The sequence below is a fragment of the Salvelinus fontinalis genome, chromosome 22 (genome assembly GCF_029448725.1).
Source record: "Salvelinus fontinalis isolate EN_2023a chromosome 22, ASM2944872v1, whole genome shotgun sequence".
NCBI classification, from domain to species: domain Eukaryota; kingdom Metazoa; phylum Chordata; class Actinopteri; order Salmoniformes; family Salmonidae; genus Salvelinus; species Salvelinus fontinalis.
In genome coordinates, this window is record NC_074686.1 from 18,289,522 (window position 1) to 18,310,003 (window position 20,482).

The window sequence follows — 20,482 nt, forward strand, 5'->3', positions numbered from 1 at the left end:
GAGAGGCGTCAAACTCTCTGACTTAAAGGTGTGCAGGCACACGTATCAATGCGCGCACACACAATAACACAAGTAGACAACCACAAGTGGACAATCTGATATAGGCCTATACAGTGGGTATCATAAGTATTCACCCCCTTGGCTTTCTTCACATTTTATTGTTACAAAGTGGGATTAAAACATATTTAATTGTCATTTTTTTGTCAACGATCTACACCTAATACACTGTAAGGTCAAAATGTAAAAAATTATTCTAACATTTCTGAAAAAATGTATGAAAAATTAAACACTAATGGTAGTGGTTGGAATTTGTGAAGAGTAAACACAGATCCGAGATCTGTGCCAAAAGGCAACGTCTTATTCACACATTTTTCGAGATCGAAATAATTATTAATGTCTTTCTTGTCACAAAAAGGGTCTTAAAAAGAGTCCTAAAATAGAATAACTGCCTCAAAGACATATGGAATTATGGATTTTCAGGATGATTTGGCTACCGCAGGCGGTCCTGTTGTCTCCAATGCAGTGAAATATTGATAGGTCAGACGGGAAGTTTTGCCTGAGATGTCATTGGTGCGTGACGAGGAGGATGGGATGGGAAGAGGGGAGGCGCCAGTGTCAGTGAGATACATCTCGAATAGCGGACTGTACTGGAGTCTTTTAATCATTGGCAATAGATTTGAACATTTATTACAGAATAAATCAACCAAGTTTCGTTTTTCTCTGCTGCTGATAAGAAAGTTGAATATTAATGCATATTAATCGCATATGAATTGAGTGCTGCATTTAATGTGTTGTTTTTATAGTGAATTTCGATATATATGGATTAACATGTGGAGGTTCTTTAACACGTTTGCGCGAGATGGTTAAAAAGTCGCGCTTCAGCCTTTGGTGGACGGACAGCTCCTCTCTATGCTGCCAGGTTGGTCTTTGTCGCAGTGCCATGCACACCCTCTTCTATTATTTCGGTGTAAGTAGCTTACCCTACAGTGTGCACTGTTTGGAAGTGCACTATATTGTACATGCATGAACTCATATTTCTTAAAGAGATATTTTGACACCAGTCAGTTTGGACAACAGTGGAATATCGTGGCAGACTTGTCAGGACTAGGAATTGAGCCGTCAGTGACCACGACCACTTGAGAGTGACCGCTTTTTTCATGTTTTTGGGAGATGGAAACATAAACACTGTGTCAAAGTTCAGAAAAAAGCCCAACTCACTGTTTTTGTATGACAGTATTTGGAAGGAGTGAATTCGTGGGACTTGAGTCGGCCCATCGGACTTATTTGGAATTATTTAATTGTTCAATTGTGTTGTGCCAAACTAATCGGGTAAGCATGTGTCTTGATAATCAGAGAATCATTCAGTCATTTTTGTCTCTTGCGTTGCATTTCCTCACATCCAAATCCATTTTTTTGGAGTTTGAAATTTTAAGGATTTGACACTGATAATCACTTATTTCTAGCCTACATATGTTTTTGTCTGCTATATAATTGTCCGCCTGTCAAAGCCTTAGGAACATTATCCATGCCTTGAGCAGGGGAGCTACAGTACCATGGACAGCGGCAGCGCATCGTATAGAAAACATCAATAAACGTAATTCCCATAGCCCATAGGTCCTCTATTAAATAATGCATCTTTATTGACTGTCTCATGTCTAAATTACTTGAAATATACATTTTAGAAACATAATTTTAGTAACATGTCCAACAAAAAGCAGTCTCTTGGCACAATTTACCCAGAAATGGGGTAAATTGATCCGCAGAATAGGGTAAATTCAGCCGCCTACAAATTTCTGTACTGAATTAAATATTACCACTAACTTTTTTTAAACTATGTCTATCTTTATTTCCCAAACACAATTCAACACAATCACATTAATTTTATTTAGCCTTTAAGCATTTTAAGCATTTTTTAAAAACACAGGTGTAACACTTAAACACTTAGGCCATAGGCCAGTCTGGGTTGTTACCTCAATAGAAAACACTTGAATTTGCTCAACTTGCCTTGGTTCAACCATTGGCTCAACTCACCCCATGGCGATTGGATCAACTAACCCCAAACCAAACATTTGGAACATTTCAGCCCACACAGCTACAAGGATGCACTTCCATGCTAGGTTAAGGATCTCATATTGAAGCTTTAGAGACCCCAACTGATTTATAGAATAATTTTAAAATGATCTACTTTGGTTTAGATACAAGCAAACAATAAATTAGTTTGACTTGGTGAAAATCTGTTATTTTTAGATTTAACATGCATATCACTTTTTCAATGTGGTTTCTTCTTTCACAGACTCCATTAAATGATGAATTCTTCCTAAATATTTGGTCAAATCATTAATTTTGTGTATGGTTTCCTAGAAAACAATGGTGGCTCAACTTACCCCTATTGTGCAACTCAACCCACTCTCCCTTACAGTCAGCCATATCATTTATTGAAAATGTGAGTAAATGAGTTGGTCTCATACCTTTAATAGATGATAATAGTATAGGTGGACACTTTCAAAGCTGTTGGTCCAATATTTCCTTATTGGACCCAATGTAACAAGTTTCATGCCTTTTATGAACAACCCTTAAGCATTTTATTCATACTTTGATTGTCTTGCTAGTATTCTATAGCCATAGAGGGTTGTCTTTAAACCCCAATTTGTTACATATGTAACGGATGTGAAATGGCTAGCTAGTTAGCGGATACGCGCTAATAGCATTTCAATCGGTTACGTCACTTGCTCTGAGACCTGAAGTAGGGTTTCCCCTTGCTCTGCAAGGGCCGCGGCTTTTGTGGAGTGATGGGTAACGACGCTTCGTGGGTGACTGTTGTTGATGTGTGCAGAGGGTCCCTGGTTCGCGCCCGTGTAGCACAAACAACCAGGAGCTTTAAGTGTGCTGACTGCTGTAAGTGTTCATACTGTCACACCCTGATCTGTTTCACCTGTCTTTGTGCTTGTCTCCACACACCTCCAGGTGTCGCCCATCTTCCCCATTATCCCCAGTGTATTTATATCTGTGTTCTCTGTTTGTCTGTTGCCAGTTTGTCTTGTCTTGTCAAGCCTACCAGCGTTTTTCCCGTACTCCAGTTTTTTCCCCCCAGTCCCTGTTTTCTAGGTTTTGACCGTTCTGCCTCCCTGACCCTGACCCTGAGCCTGCCTGCCGTTCTGTACCTTTCGGACTCTGCTCTGGATTACTGACCTCTGCTTGCCCTTGACCTGTTGTTTGTCTGCCTTTTATTACTTAGAATTGTCTGCATCTGGGTCTTCTCCTGAACTGTGATTGTACGAACTGGCCATGACGGACCCAGTCCGTTCTGCAATGCCGTCTCCTCCCAAGGAGCCTCCATTGGAAGGCACAAGGAGTTGCTTCGTGGTCTTATGGAGGGGTCCCAGACCTTGGCCGAACGCCATGACCGCGCGCTGAACACATTGCTGGAGCAATTCTGCGGGTTGTTCGTCAGGCAGCCTACCATGACGGTAACCTCCCAGCCCCTCAGTAACCTGGCTGTTAGCAACGCGGCCAGCCCGGTTTCACGAGAATGCTTCGCTGGAGAGTCGGAAACATGTCAGCATTTCTTGCTCAGTGTTCTCATCTTCGAGCTGCAGCACTCCTCCTTCCCCTTCGTCTAGTAGGCTTGTGTCACTAGGCAGCTCGTGGCTGTGCTTCCCTTTGTAGTCCGTCATAGTTTGCAAGCTCTGCCACATCCGACGAGCATCAGAGCCGGTGTAGTACTATTCAGTCTCAGTCTAGTATTGACGCTTTGCCTGTTTGATGTTTCGTCAGCGGGCATAGTGGGATTTCTTAAAAGCGTTTGGGTCAGAGTCCCGCTCCTTGAAAGCGGCAGCTCTAGCCTTTAGCTCAGTGCGGATGTTGCCTGTAATCCATGGGTTCTGGTTGGGTTATGTACGTACGGTCACTGTGGGGACAACGTCATCAATGCACTTATTGATGAAGCCAGTGACTGATGTGGTGAACTCCTCTGTGCCCTCGGAAGAATCCCGGAACATATTCCAGTCTGTGCTAGAAAAACAGTCCTGTAGCTTAGCATCTGCGTCCTCTGACCACTTCCTTATTGAGTGAGTCACTGGTACTTCCTGTTTTAGTTTTTGCTTGTAAGCAGGAATCAGGAGGATAGAGTTATGGTCAGATTTGCCAAATGGAGGGAGAGGGAGAGCTTTGTACGTTTCTCTGTATGTGGCGTAAAGATGGTCTAGAGTTTTTTCCCCTCTGGTTGCACATTTAACATGCTAGTTGAAATTAGGTAAAACAGATGTAAGTTTCCCTGCATTAAAGTCCCCTGCCACTAAGAGCTCGGCCTCTGGATGAGGATTTTCCAATTTGCTTATGGCCCTATACAGTTCATTTGAGGGCCGTCTTAGTTCCAGCATCAGTTTGTGGTGGTAAATAGACAGCTACGAAAAATATAGATGACAACTCTAGTAGTAAATAATGTGGTCTACAGCTTATTATGAGATACTCTACCTCAGACGAGCAAAACCTTGAGACTTCCTTACTATTAGATTTTGTGCACCAGCTGTTATTTACAAATAGACACAGACCTCCACTCCTTGTCTTACCGGAGGCACCTGATCTATCTTGCCGATGGACCTAAAACCCCGCCAGCTGTATGTTATCCATGTCGTCATTCAGCCACGACTCGGTGAAACATAAGATATTACAGTTTTTAATGTACCGTTGGTAGGATATTCTTGATTGGAGCTCATCCATTTTGTTATCCAATGATTGCACGTTGGCTAATAGGACTGATGGTATAGGGGGTTGACTCACGTGCCTACGAATTCTCAGAAGGCAGCCCATCCTCCGCCCCCCTTTTTATCCTTTTCTTCATTCAAATGATGGGGATTAGGGCACGTTCCCGAGAAAGCAGTATATCCTTCGCGTCGGACTCATTATAGAAAAAATCTTTGTCCAGTTCGAGGTGAGGAATCGCTATTCTGATGTCCAGAAGTTATTTTTGGTCATAAGTGATGGTAGCAGCAACAGTATGTACAATATTGGTAAAAAATAGGTCACAAGGCAAAAAATCGAGCAAAATAGCACAGTTGGTTAGGAGCACGTAAAACGGCAGCCATCCTCTCCGGTGCCATTCTTCCAATTCTTCCCACAGCTGTGTCAAGTTGCCTGGATGTCCTTTGGGTGGTTGACCAATCTTGATACACATGGAAAACTGTTGAGCATGAAAAACCCATCACCATACGCACAAAAACCTTATTTCTATCACATTTTGTGCACAAATTTGTTTACATCGGTGTTAGTGAGCATTTCTCCTTTGCCAAGATAATCCATCCACATGACAGGCGTAGCATGACAAGTGTAGCATATCAAGAAGCTGATCAAAAAGCACGCTCATTACACAGGTGCACCTTGTGCTGGGGACAATAAAAGGCCACTCTAAAATGTGCAGTTTTGTCACAGATGTCTCAACTTTTGAGGGAGTGTGCAATTGGCATGCTGACTGCAGGAATGTCCATCAGAGATATTGCCAGAAAATAGAATGTTAATTTCTCACAACCGCAGACCAGGTGTAACCACGCCAGCCCATGACCTCCACATCCGGCTTCTTCGCCTGCGGGATCGTCTGAGACAAGCCACCCGGACGGCTGATGAAACTGTTGGTTTGCACAACCAAATTTATTTTGCACAAACTGTCAGAAGCTGTCTCAGGGAAGCTCATTTTTATGCTCGTCATCCTCACCAGGGTCTTGACCTGACTGCAGTTCGGCATTGTAACAGACTTCAGTGGGCAAATGCTCACCTTCGATGGCCACTGGCAAGCTGGAGAAATGTGCTCTTCACGGATGAATACCGGTTTCAACTGTATCGGGCAGATGGCAGCGTTTTGCTGATGTCAATGTTGGCAGTGGGGTTATGGTATGGGCAGTCATAAGCTACAGACAACGAACACATTTGCATTTTATCGATGGCAATTTGAATGCACATAGATACGGTGACGAGATCCCGAGGCCCATTGTGGTGTGTGGGTGCTTTGCTGGTGACACTGTCTGTGATTTATTTAGAATTCAATGCACACTTAACCAGCATGGCTACCACAGCATTCTGCAGCAATAAGCCATACCATCTGGTTTGCGCTTAGTTAGACTATCAATTGTTTTTCAACAGGACAATGACTCAACACACCTCCAGGCTATGTAAAGGCTATTTGACCAAGAAGGAGAGTGATGGAGTGCTGCATCAGATGACCTGGCCTCCACAATCCCCCAACCTCAAACCAATTGAGATGGTTTGGGATGAGTTGTACCACAGATCGAAGGAAAAGCAGCCAACAAGTACTCAGCATATGTGGGAACTCCTTCAAGACTGTTGGAAAAGCATTCCAGGTGAAGCTGGTTGAGAGAATACCAAGAGTGTGCAAAGCTGTCATCAATGCAAAGGGTGGCAACACTGAAGAATATAAAAGCTGCCAAACTGTATATCAGCTGCCAAACCGTATATCATCTGCCAAACCATATATATCAGCTCCCAAACCGAATATCATCTGCCAAACCATATCAGCTCCCAAACTGTATATCAGCTGCCAAACCGTTCATCAGCTGCCAAACCGTATATCAGCTGCCAAACCATTTATCAGCTGCCAAACCGTATATCAGCTTTAGGAGGCTGAAACTGCACTCAGGCAGTAAGCTGGCAGTGTGCCTGTGCTCCTATATTAATCATCCTAAATGAATTATTAGCGCCAAGAGAATGTTGTCCTTGTTGGGCCAATGTTACATTAATTAATGTTTTCACTTAGAGCCGTTTAAAATTAACCGTCTGGCTAAATCTGGCACATTTATAGAAATGTTGACTAATGTCCATTGTTCCTTTCAGATAAACCAAATCAAGTTAAGTGAATCACTTTGTACAGTGATTTCTTCCTATGAAAAGCTCATTACAAATGAAAACTATTATTATATGATGAGGATAAGGATAATGATTTTATTCCCTTCTTCCTCCTAGGATGTCGGATGACAGGATGTCGGGCAACTGGTCTCTTTGTTCGGCGACGCCAATGTTCCCAGCAGTGAACTCCTCTTTTAACTCCTCCCTCCCTCCATCATTCATGGACTGGGAGGCTCCCACCTTCACCGCCGCTGCCCGCGTCCGCGTGGCCGCCACCATGGTCCTCTTTGTGTTCGCTGCCTTCTCCAACCTCTCTGTGCTGATCAGCGTGGCACGGGGCCGCGGGCGCCGCCTGGCCGCCCATCTCCGGCCACTCATTGCCAGCCTGGCCTTTGCAGACCTGGTGATGACGTTCGTGGTGATGCCGCTGGATGCGGCGTGGAACGTCACCGTACAGTGGTACGCCGGTGATGCCATGTGCAAGCTGCTGTGCTTCCTCAAGCTGTTTGCCATGCACTCGTCTGCCTTCATCCTGGTGGTGGTCAGCCTGGATCGCCACCATGCTATTCTGCATCCGCTGGATGCGCTGGACGCCGGACGCAGAAACAAGAGAATGCTGCTGGTTGCCTGGGTGCTCAGCTTGCTCCTGGCCTCCCCACAGGTGGGTGTACATACGGTAGCCACTACATTGTTCTCAGACTACAACATAACAACATGGATATTCATTAGTAAGCCTTGTATTTCTCTCTTATGTTCGGAAGGCAGTGGTCCACTTGAGATTGCTGTTACTAGCCTGCTATCCACACTGATTATCACTCCATTTCATTATGGTTTCACTTCACTGAATCACCTTGCGCACGCATTCAATTAATCATTTGCGCCTATGTCTTTAACGTTTATGCATAACGAATTGGTCGATGACAGGATCACCATCCACCATCCACCGTCCACGTGAGTTGTAGACTAAACATTCCTATATTTTCTTAGAGGAATACTCTCTAGCCGGTCCAAGTGCCCTTCTAATGGAACAGGTCCAGACTGAATCAGTGTATTGGAGTGATAGTGAAATGGAGCGCTATTCCGTTTGGACTCTTGGCTAGTAAGATTGCAATCGATCTTAAGTTGTTCACTGTCTTCCTCACACAATAGAGCATACAGTCAGTGATCTGCCAATCAAATGAAGTCCTATGGGTAGGTGGGTGGTGCATTGTTAGGAAATAATCTCTCAGCAAAATAGAGAGCATTCAGTGTATTCAACTTTAATTCTATAGGACAAGCACACCAGCTCTTGATTGATGGCTTTAGTAATGTGAGTTGAATGGCTTAGAAATGGAAGCAGCTGTCAGCTTGGTAACAAAGTGTTGCTATGATCAAATCAAATGATTAAATTGGCTCAGGAGGTCACCTGCATATTGATAATAGTCCCACCTCAATCCAAACAGTAGTGCTGTGAATGATATAAGCTTTTACCCACCCTGACAAGTAGGGAGAGAGAGAAGGCAGGGAGAGAGAAAGAGATTGTGTTCACTCAAATGTAAATACTGTATATCCAAAAATATGAGATGTATTGTCAATTGGTCTTTAGAAACAAAGCATGTGGATTTATGCAATTTTACTCATTTTCAAACAATTTATTTTGTAATATTTTTGTATTTACATGTATTTCATGCCAATGAGCACTGAATTTGATTTGAATTTAAAAATGTGGGAATAGATTTTATTCCATGCTCACAGATCAATTTGTAGGTGGAAGTACAGTACTTTGGACACTCCATCAATTACAGTTCATAGTTGAAGGTCTCCTTACACTGCACTAAGAGAAAATAGCTTTCCTTCCCAGCATGGTTAGATGTCTGAGTGTTCCCTCCTTGTTTTTACTGTCACACAGAGAGAGAGAGTTTCCACAAATCCAATCCCCTTAATGTCAAGGTCTCGTAGAGGTGACCTTTCTGGCTGTCAGTGGATGCGACCTTTGAGGTGCTAGTCAGTAACTGGTGTTCCAAATGAATAGGAAGAAGGGAAAAACACAGAACCTCTGCTGTAGGAAGAGGGACAGAGGGAGAGACACAAGGCGGGGGAGCCAGTCGAACGTGGAGAAGGGACAGATGTTAGACAGCTCAAAGACAGGAGGTTTGGTGGTGAGTTGTGGACAGATCAATATACCCCCATTGTCAACCACACGCACGTGCTTGACATGGATGGTCATTCTACAGGAAATGCATGTTCCTGGTTAAGCAATTAAGGCAACCCATCTTATGGTGACTAAACACAGCACTGTTGACTGCGGCTGTGAAGAGTCCATCTAATTTACTACGCACCCACGCACGCACGCAGGCACACACGCACACACTTTACATTATGATAATCAAGTAGATATGTGCCGACTGAAGCCAACTCATTTTGAGTGTTTCCTTGTTCATGCGTACTAATTGACCAATGACTTTCAAGGATTGGTGGAGATGGCAAACGGTTAAAGTAATTCAGCACAAAGCATGGTTGAATAAACATTGTTTCCACGTCATTTAGAGATGTGATGATGTTGACTCAACGTGGGAAACGGATTGGATTAGTATTTTTTTCACCCAACTTTTCTCATCAATCCAATGATATGGTCATTTTTTGTTGTTGATTTCAAGTTGAATTCATGTTAGTTGACAACTCTACCAAATGTAAATCCAAAGTAGACGTTGAAATGACGTCTGTGCCCAGTGGGAGGTAACTGCAGGCCGATTTAATTAGCACTTCAATAGAGCAGAACAATGGCACCCTCATCAAAAACAGCGCCAAAATTACAATAGCGAAGTGAAGCTATCCCAGCTGGCAAAACTGGTTGCAGTGACGTTATTCCGACGTCTTCTGTGATGTCATGGGTGTATACTATTTTTAAATTAGTCCAGAAAGAAACATTTACCTAGGTGTAATATCTCTGACGTTTCTACAACCAGAAAACCAATTTACAATCATATGTCATGATGATAAATTATGTCACCAACTTTTACCTGCTATGATAGCTATAGATATGAGGAAATTATGATGGAACGTGTTACAAGGGAAGGGAAGCTATTATCATCTGGTTCCCTGTGCCATTGTGTTGTGTGTATTTATAGGAGATTAGTGTGTCTGATAGAGGTGTCGGCATAGCTGACAAAGCCAGAGAAAATATGGTAATTAACATTGATGTGTCACGACTCAGGATATGACCCAGGGATAGAACGGCATGCAGGCTCAGGACAGGTAGAAAGGTCAGAACCGGGAAGACTAGAAAACAAGAACTTGAAAACAGGAGAAACAGGAAACACTCTGGTAATACCTGACAAAACAAGACGAACTGGCAACAGACAAACAGAAAACAGGAGACAAAGGGCTGTGAGAGAGGTTTAATCCTAGACACATGGAAAGTGGGATGTATACGGAGGGTGCGGAGCACCAGAAGACCAACAGCAGTGGGGCTAAGGAATTTAGAGATTGGGAAAGGGCCGGTAAAGCAGGGTAAAGTTTATGGGACTCGACCCGAAGGGGCAGATCCTGAGTGGAGAGCCATACCCTCTGCCCGAAATGATAGCGGGGAGCCGGGGTCCAGTGGTGGTCCGCCTGTCACCCGTACATGGAGGTGGTTGAAGAGCAGACAGGCTCTCTTCCAGGTATACCGAGAGTAGTGGACGAACATCTGGGCCGAGGGTATGCTGACTTCTTCCTCTTGCTCAGGGAAGAGCGGAGGCTGGTAACCCAAGGAACACTCGAAGGGCGAGAGACCAGTGGCCAAGCAGGGAAGGGTGTTGCGGGTACTCCACAAGAGTTGCTGATTCCAGGTGGTGGGGTTGGCAGAGACGAGGCAACGAAGAATCGTCTCCAGGTCCAGATAGGCTCTCTCCGACTGGCCGTTAGATTGGGGATGAAACCCTTGAGTACAGGCTGGCCGATGACCCAATGAGGGTGCAGAACGCCTTCCAGAATCGGGACGAGAACTGAGGCCCACGATTGGAGACCATGTCAACCAAGTCCATGGATCCGGAGGACATGCTGAACCATGAGCTGGGCCGTCTCCTTGGCTGAGAGTAACTTGGGAAGGGGAATGAAATAGGCGGCTTTGAAAAGCATATCCACTACCATAAGGATAGTGATGTTGCCATCGGACGGAGGGAGACCAGTGACAAAGTCCAGGGATATATGAGACCAGGGGTGGTGAGGAACAGGGAGTGGTTGGAGGAGGCCTGCCACAGCTTGCCGCGGAGTCTTTTTCTGCACTCACACAGTGCAGGCGGCGACGAACGTAGAGACGCCAGGAACCATGGTGGGCCACCAAAACCATTGTCGTAGGAAAACCAGGGTCTGGCAGGAGCCAGGTTGGCAGGTAAGGTGAGAGGAATGAGCCCGTTCCAGGACCTGTGTCCGGCAGAATCTGAGACAAACAACCGGTTAGCCAGGCCCCCTCGCAGGTCCGTCTGGGAACACTGCGTCTTGCGAACCAAGTTCTCAATACCCCAGACGAGTGTAGCTGCCAGACAGGAGGTAGGGAGGATGGTCTCTGGGTCAGACGGTGTAGCTGCGGAGCTATGCAAGTGAGAAAGGGCATCAGGCTTCACATTCTTGGACCCAGAGCGGTAGGAGATTGGAAAATTAAAACGAGTGAACAACAGAGCCCAACGAGCCTGAGTTGAGGCCCTTGGCAGTGCAGAGATATTCCAGATTCTTATGACCGGTCCACACTAAGAATGGATGTTCCGCCCCTTCTAGCCAGTGTCTCCATTCCTCCAGGGCCATCTTGACTGCATGAAGTTCCCTATTTCCCACGTCGTAGTTCCTCTCAGCGGGATTAAGACGACGGGACAGGAAAGCGCAGGCATGCAGCTTTTGGTCCTGAGCAGAAAGCTTGGGCAGGACGGCCTCCACTCCAACATCGGGGACTTCCGAGATTCTTCGGAGGCGAGGGGGAACCCGTGGACAAGCGCGTGTGGCCGGGAACAGACCTCTCCCTGCTGCATTCCCTTAACCGCCCATTGATCCTAATGGTCAAGGCTATGAGGGAGCCGAGGTCCATGGGCAGCTCCCGGGCTCTTTAATTCCCTCCGATAGTCCTTGAAGGAAGGTTTCGAACAGGGACTCCGGGTTCCAGGCACTGTCGGCGGCCAACGTGTGAAAATCTATCGCGTAGTCTGCCACACTACGGGAGTCTTGAAAAAGCCAAAGTAGCTTCCGAGCCACCTCACTCCCGGATACCGGAAAATTGAACACCTTCTTTACCTCCGCCATGAAATCCTCCAGACTAAGGCAAATGGTGGATTGCTGCTCCCACACCGCCATAGTCCATGCGAGCGCCCTCCCGGACATCAGCATTATAAGATACGCTATCTTCAAACGATCCGAAGGAAACGAAGAGGGCTGTAGCTCAAAGATTAGGGAGCACTGGGAGAGAAACGCCCGTCAGGTTCCAGGATCCCTGGCATAGTGCTCCGGAGGAGGTAAGCGGGGTTCTTGGGAAGCCGGGGTAGGCTGGGGAGAAGCACCGCTGAACTGGAAGTTTACCGTTGTGGCTTGCTGCCTAGTAGAGAGTCTGCGCAATTGTTCCAACAGTATATTGAAGGCATAGTCATGGCATTACGCCAAGGTATGGAGTCTCTCCACAAGGTTATGAAGTAACTCCTCGTGTCTTCCAATGGAGGCTCCTTGGAGGGAGACAGTGTTGCAGAGCTGGTCCGAGTCAGGCAACAGACAAACCGAAAACGCTGGTATAAATACACAGGGGATAATGGGGAAAAGTAGGATACACCTGGTGGGGGATCGAGACAAGCACAAGACAGGTGAAACAGATCAGGGTGTGACAATGTGTGTGTGTGTACTAGTGCTGGAGGAAGTGGAAAACAGCTAGCAAGAAGAAGTGGAGTGTATGACAGTCTGTCATTAATCAAATTAATTACTGAGAATGTGCAAGAATTTTCATTAATAGGAAGTTATCATACAGCAAAAGGAAAAAATACAGTTTAAAAGATAAAAGCATAGACAGTTAATTTCCTCCATTGCCGATATCTAGGACCAACTCTTACGGAAAATGTAAGAATTTATTGCCATCCTCAACAATAACATGAAGTATTGGCCTAACCATCTCACACTTGTGCTCAGTGTTAAAATGGAGAAGCCGGCAGCCTACTTAGTTGGTGTGGAGCAGCAACTGTTGAGACGGAGTCAGTAGATCAGGTGCAAAAATAGATGGTATTTATTTACAGTGCAGGTAATGAAGAAAATGTGTGAAAATTTGCTGACAAAAATATATATGTCTAGGAGCAACAACGGCTCAGCTGCGAAGTAATAGTACACACAAGCTCACAGAATGGGACCACTGAGTGCTGAAACGCGTAGCTCGTAATAATCGTCTCTCCTCAGTTGCAACACTCACAACCGAGTTCAAAACTGCCTCTGGAAGCAACATCAGCTCAAGAACTGTTCAGCGGGGGCTGCATGAAATTGGTTTCCATGGCCGAGCAGCCGTACAGAAGTCTAAGATCACCATGCGCAATGCCAAATGTCGGCTGGAGTGGTGTAAAGCTCACCACAATTGGACTCTGGAGTAGTGGAAACGTGTTCTCTGGAGTGATTTATCACGCTTCACCATCTGTCAGTCCGACGGACAAATCTGTCTTTGGCGAATACCAGGAGAACACAACCTGGCCTAATGCATAATGCCAACTGTAATGTTTGGTGGAGGCGGAATAATGGTCTGGGAGTGTTTTTCATGGTTCGGGCTAGGCCCCTTAGTTCCAGTGAAGGGAAACCTTAACACTACACTATACAATAAAATTCTAGACAATTCTGTGCTTCCAACTTTGTGGCAACAGTTTGGGGAAGACCTTTTCCTGTTTCAGCATCACAATGCCCCCATGCACAAAGTGAGGTCCATACAGAAATGGTTTGTCGAGATCAGTGTGGAAGAAGTTGACTTGCCTGCATAGAGCCCTGACTTCAACCCCATCGAACACCTTTAGGATGAATTGGAACGCCGACTGCGAACCAGGCCTAATCGCCCAACATCAGTGCACAACCTCACTAGAGCTCTTGTGGCTGAATGGAAGTACCCGCAGAAATGTTCCAACATCTAGTGGAAATCCTTCCCAGAAGAGTAAAGGCTATTATAGCAGCAATGGGGGGACCAACTACATATTAATGCCCATGATTTTGGGTGAGATGTTCAACGAGCAGGTGTCCACATACTTTCATTCATGTAGTGAATCATAACACTTCTATATCATATCACCTCTGGTGCAGAAACTGTATTGAAAGGATTCATCATTCTAACAGATTAGAATAGATTGATTTTGTAATGGATTTCTGATTAGGTCATTAAAAGTCTGCTGCATGTGCGTCATTCCTTTGTAATTAAACTTTTCTTCACTCCACTGACTGAACAAAAATATAACCGCTAAAATGTTACTGAGTTACAGTTCGTATAAGGAAATCAGTTCATTTAAATAAATTCATTAGGTCCTAATCTATGGTTTTCACATGACTGGGCATGAGCGCAGCCATGAGTGGGCCTGGGAGGGCATAGGCCCACCCACTTGGGAGCCAGGCCCAGCCAATCAAAATGTGTTTTTCCCCACAAAGGGGCTTTATTCCAGACAGAAATACTCCTCCTTTATTTCTGATGGGCACTACATATCCTCTACCCAGTACAGCCAGAGAATGGAACCCACCCTCTGAGGGCTTGATTCAATCCGTATCGCAGCAGTTCAGCGCTATTAGAATTTTAAGGTCATTTCTGATTGAGCCGGCATAGGCAGCGTTTACCGTGAATGCAGTCTCCAAGGATGCAGAAACATTGCCTTTAAATTTCAATCACTTGACCTCGATTGAATTGAGCCCTGAATCTCATTTGTCTCTAGGTTTCTTCCCTCTAGGGAGATGTTCCTTGCCACTGTGCTTTAGTATGCATAGGTCCGGTTTACTTTAAAGACCTTTGCGACAACTGTTAGAGTCAAAAGGGCTCGAGATACATTTTATTGATTGATTGATATACCTTTATCATGATTTCTCACTTCCCCTTTGTCTCTCTTTATCTCATAGCTGTTCATCTTTCGAGCAATCAAAGCAGAGGGAGTGGAATTCACTCAGTGTGTGACGCATGGAAGCTTCCACCATCGCTGGCAAGAGACGGCCTACAACATGTTCCACTTTGTCACGCTTTATGTGTTCCCCCTGTTAGTAATGAGCTTCTGCTACACCCGCATCCTCATCGAGATCAGCCGTCAGATGCACAAAGGCAAAGGTGTGTGTGTGTCTGTCTGTGTGCGTGTTAGTGTATAAGGTGAAGAGACTGCACACTGCATTCTTTGCTCCCATGTGATATATTTGACGATTGAATGTTTTGACAACACATACTTGTCATATTTAGGGCCAAAATGTGTTACTGTCTGTCAGGAAAATCTCATATTTTTGTACATCTAGTACAAATGAATCAATCCAACAGAGGCAGGTCCTGGTCAGGTCACATGGTCAGAAAGACTCAGGGCATCACAACCTTCAATTTACATAGTACTATTCCATTTCTCCTCACAAACTGTTTATGTTTGAAATCACTCCAGGTGGGGCTCCATGCCTGAGGCGAAGTGGCACAGACATGATCCCCAAGGCCCGAATGAAGACCCTGAAGATGACCATCGTGATTGTGGCGTCCTTCGTGATCTGCTGGACGCCCTACTACCTCCTGGGTATCTGGTACTGGTTCCAGCCGGCCATGCTTCAGGAGACGCCCGAGTATGTCCACCACGCCCTTTTCGTCTTCGGCAACCTCAACACATGCTGCGACCCAGTGATATACGGCTTTTTCACACCCTCCTTCCGGGCCGATCTGGCTGATGTGATCCACTGCTGCTGCCGCTGCCGATCACAGAACATCTCCCCAAGGTCCCTGGACCGCCTGGCGTGTCGGAGGGGCAGGGCAAGCGGTGAGGCAGAGTCTGATAATCCCAGTGGCGACCAGCCAAGTGGAAACCTGGGGTAGATATCGGTGGGCCTCTTGTATAACTGCACTGTAAAAAAAAAAGATATATATATTTTTTGATGCAACCTACAATTGTAAGACAACCAGTTGCAACAGGATTGTGAGGTTGCTCCAAATTTGTTCACTCGACTTTTCATTTTATGTTGAGTGAACATATAATTTAACTTGAGAATATATTCTACTTTATTTGCATATTTCCTAGAGAAATGTTCATATTTCCCAGCCTTCACCAAGTGAGTGTCTAAGTGAATATGTTATCTTTAAAATTCAACTCTTTATGACAATACATTACATAAATCATAAGGCCTTTCTTTGAGGGCCTAATTAGACCCTAACACAGTAGTCTGAAACTCCTAATTTACAGGCCACATCAAACCTACAAGTCACATTATGCTGGCTTGCAAATTGATGTGTAATCCCTATTGGAATCCAGCCAGAGTGAGGATATCCAACAACTGAAACTTTTAATCACACGCAACCTGCATTCAGAATGACTGCGGGGAAGGGAAGATTGATTATTGAGACTACCTAAATCATATAAACTATCTCAGAAAAGTCCAACTACTAACAGATTGGATAAATTTAGAAAAATGTTATGTTTGTGTAGCATAAGATGAATCAACCAATCAAAAGTACATGCAAAAACACAGTTATTAAAACAAACAATTCTGAAAATTAACCCGCAGGAGAGCATGCTGGGAAATAGGAAAATGATGGCATCGGTTTGAGTTTCTCAACAAGCTTTTACAAATTCAGCTGACTTCAAGCAGAGATTGTTGAGGAAACACACTAAAATATTAGCTCAAATTATTGTATTTTTGAAGTCCACTCAACTAACAGAATAATGCTGATTAAGCAATTGGTTAAATTGTCTTTTTTTTTACAGTGTGTGGTATACAGATTTGTTTTACTCACTGAACTCTTTAGTGCTCATTTCCCAGCCCGAAATTAAGGGTTAATTCAACCTGTATCGCTGAAGTTCAACATTACAGTGTGATTGAAATTTAAAGGAATGGTTCATGCATTAGCATTCACGGTAAACGATACATATGTCAGCACAATCGGAAATTACCTTTACATTTCTATTGCGCAATCTGTAACGCTTCAGCGATACAGATTGAATAGAGACCTAAGACTACTTAACCAAACACGTGGACAATGGAGACTCCATTGAAAAAGCTTTTTAGTCTTGGTTTGTGCTTAATCTGGATCAGGAAAACTGGCCCTATTTCCTGTGTCACATACAGCTACTCAAAGCTGGGATAATTTAAGAAAGGATTCGAGAACATTACCGTATTACTGAGGGGATCTCGCAAGTTCCACTATGAATGTATAGACCTCCAGTGTCTTACACAAAAGACTCAAACACTTCCTTTCAACCAGTTTCTGGGAGAATATCTAGTTGACTAGTACCTTCGATTAATAGTCCATATCTTCACTGAATGACTTTGTACTTTGAGATTGCAGTGAATACCCTGTTTGCAGTACATGAGATCATATTTACAGAACAGTATAGACTTCCTAGAAAACCACTCTGCTTCTGACACTAACCAAACAACTCTTATGTACCCAAGGAAGATCAATATTTGGACCACATACTTTGGGACTTTGGCCAGGGAAGACAGAACTTTAGGACTTCTTTTGAATGTCTGTCCTCTGGATCATCTCACTGGAGTTGCATCAAGATGAACTGTGCACACTTGACATGTAATGAGTGTTTGGTTCAACAATGCAACTCATTCCTGAGTAAGTCCGTCCACAGGCTTCATTTATTTTTTAAATTGATGTAGTTCTATCCTTGACCTGTTCTTGTCTATTAATGTTCTGTATTATGTCATGTTTCATGTTTTGTGTGGACCCCAGGAAGAGTAGCTGCTGATTTTGCAACAGGTAATGGGGACCCTAATAATATAAAGACAGAAAATGTGTTGTGATACACTGTAGGCTCAGTGGAACTGTTTCTAATAAATGTTTACCGCTTTAGTCAAAGGGAAGACATTTACAATTTAGGTCTCCGTGGAGCAAGTGACGTTATCAGGTAGCCCTAGAAAATCAAACTCCAGTGAGTAGGCAACTGGTCATAGTTTAATAAGGAACAAATGTATATACAAAAATGTGTGTTTTCTCTATGTCTTGTTGTTCTCAGCCTAATCGTTTCTGTTTACTCATCTGATTTATTCCACTATTGTCATCATGCCATGCACGGCTAAAATGTTCCACTGTATTTTAGGCTGCATTTAGACAGTCAGCACAATTCTTATCTTTTATTCACTAATTTGTCTTTTGACAAATCACAAAAGCTCTGAAAAAGATCTGATGTGATTGGTCAAAACACCAATTAGTGGAAAAATCATCAGCTTTGGACTGCCTGTCTGAACACGGCCTTCATGGTCCAGTATTAATTGCATTTGCTTAGATCCAAAGTGATGTTTTTATTATTTAACCTTTATTTAACTAGGCAAGTCAGTAAAGAACATGTTCTTATTTACAATGAAAGCCTACCAGGGAACAGGGGGTTAACTGCGTTGTCCAGGGGTCACCCCTGGTGAGACAAAACCGCGACTCATCAGTGAAGAGCACTTTTTGCCAGTTCTGTCTGGTCCAGCAACGGTGGGTTCCTGCCCATAGGTGATGTTGTTGCCGGTGATGTCTGGTGTGGACCTGCCTTACAACAGGCCTACAAGCCCTCAGTCCAGCCTCTCTCAGCTCATTGCAGACAGTTTGAGCACTGATGGAGGGATTGTACGTTCCTGGTGTAACTCGGGCAGTTGTTATTGCCATCCTGTACCTGTCCCGCAGGTGTGATGTTCGGATGTACCGATCCTGTGCAGGTGTTGTTACACGTGGTCTGCCACTGCGAGGACGATCAGCTGTCCGTCCTGTGTCCCTGTAGCTCTGTCTTAGGCGTATCACAGTACGGACATTGCAATTTATTGCCCTGGCAACATCTGCAGTCCTCATGCCTCCTTGCGGCATGCCTAAGGCACATTCACGCAGATGTGCAGGGACCCTGGGCATCTTTCTTTTGGTGTTTTTCAGAGTCAGTAGAAAGGCCTCTTTAGTGTCCTACGTTTTCATGAATGTGACCTTAATTGCCTACCGTCTGTAAGCTGTTAGTGTCGTAATAACTGTTCCACAGGTGAATGTTCATTAATTGTTTATGGTTCATTGAACAAGCATGGGAAACAGTGTTTAAACCCTTATCAATGAAGATCTGTGAAGTCATATGGATTTTTACGAATTATCTTTGAATAATTATCTTTTTTTGATGGGTATATTTTTCATTCACCCATCTACACACAATATCTCATAATAACAAATTGAAGACATGTTTTTAGAAATGTTGGCAATTGTATTAAATGAAATACAGAAATATTTAATTTACATAAGTATTCACACCTCTGAGTCAATACATGTTAGGATCACCTTTGGCAGCGATTACAGCTGTGAGTCTTTCTGGGTAAGTCTCTAAGAGCTTTGCACACCTGGATTGTACAATATTTGAACTTTATTTTTAAAGTTCTCCAAGCTCTGTAAATTTGGTTCTTGATCATTGCTAGACAGCAAATTAAGTCAAAACTGTAACAAGACCCCTCAGGAACATTCATTGTATATTAGGCCTTGTGTTTAAGGTTATTGTCCTGCTGAAAGGTAAATGTGTCTCCCAATGTGTCACGTTCTGACCATAGTTTGCCTTGTATGTTTCTATGTTTTATGTCTAGGTTGTCTATTTCTGTGTTTGTTAAGGGCGTGAGCTGGGGTGGGCATTCTATGTGGTTTTTTCTATGTTTGTATTTTTGTGTGTGGCCTGGTATGGTTCTCAATCAGAGGCAGCTGTCGATCGTTGTCTCTGATTGAGAATCATACTTAGGTAGCCGGTTTTCTCACTATGGGTTGTGGGTAGTTATTTTCCGTTTCAGTGTTTGCACCATACGGGACTGTGTCGGTTTTCATTTATTCTCTTGTTCATTTTGTATTTTGTATTCATTCTCGATTAAACGATATTATGGATACGTACCACGCTGCATTTTGGTCCTCCTCTCCTTCCACCAACGAAAGCCGTTACACAGTGTCTGTTGGAAAGCAGACTGAACCAGAGTTTCCTCTAGGATTTTGCCTGTGCTTAGCTCCATTCTGGGTTTTTTATTTAAGAAAATACTCCCAGTCCTTGCCGATGACAAGCATATCCATAACATAACTTTAGTGCCTTATTGCAAACAGGATGCATGTTTTGGAATATTTTTATTCTGTACAGGCTTCCTTCTTTTCACTCTGTCATTTAGGTTAGTATTGTTGATCCATCCTCAGTTTTCAATCATGACTCTTTTTAAAGTCACGATTGTTTTCATGGTGAAATCCCTGAGCGGTTTCCTTCCTCTCTGGCAACTGAGTTAGGAAGGGCGCCTGTATCTTTGTAGTGACTGAGTGTATTGATTCACCATCCAAAGTGTAATTAATAACTTCATCATGTTTAAAAGGATATTCAATGTCTGCTTTGTTTTATTTTTACCCATCTACCAATACGTGCCCTTCTTTGCGAGTCATTGGACAACTTCCCTGGTCTTTGTGGTTGAATCTGTGTTTGAAATTCACTGGTCGACTGAGGGACCTTACAGATAATTAATTATATGTGTAGGG

The 20,482-nt window shown here is 44.0% G+C and overlaps 1 protein-coding gene across 2 annotated transcripts; it reads left to right on the top strand.

The window, feature by feature from the left end:
- The first annotated feature begins 593 nt into the window (after window positions 1-593).
- Window positions 594-20,245, top strand: LOC129819975 (gonadotropin-releasing hormone II receptor-like). 2 transcript variants are annotated; one of them, XM_055876717.1, is made up of 4 exons: window positions 594-1,329; window positions 6,970-7,513; window positions 14,908-15,109; window positions 15,426-20,245. In XM_055876717.1, the coding sequence occupies exons 2-4, from the start codon at window positions 6,971-6,973 to the stop codon at window positions 15,842-15,844; spliced, it is 1,164 nt and encodes a 387-aa protein (XP_055732692.1). In that variant the 5' UTR covers window positions 594-1,329; window position 6,970; the 3' UTR covers window positions 15,845-20,245. The 2 variants fall into 2 exon arrangements, with proteins under 2 accessions (XP_055732692.1, XP_055732693.1); XM_055876718.1 differs by having other exon boundaries at window positions 594-967.
- The last annotated feature ends 237 nt before the right edge of the window (window positions 20,246-20,482 follow it).

Coding starts and splice junctions, on each gene's coding strand:
- LOC129819975 (XM_055876717.1), top strand. CDS start 6,971: ATGTCGGATGACAGGATGTCGGGCAACTGGTCTCTTTGTTCGGCGACG. Junction 7,514..14,907: donor TGCTCCTGGCCTCCCCACAG/GTGGGTGTACAT, acceptor TTTATCTCATAG/CTGTTCATCTTTCGAGCAAT. Junction 15,110..15,425: donor TCAGATGCACAAAGGCAAAG/GTGTGTGTGTGT, acceptor AAATCACTCCAG/GTGGGGCTCCATGCCTGAGG.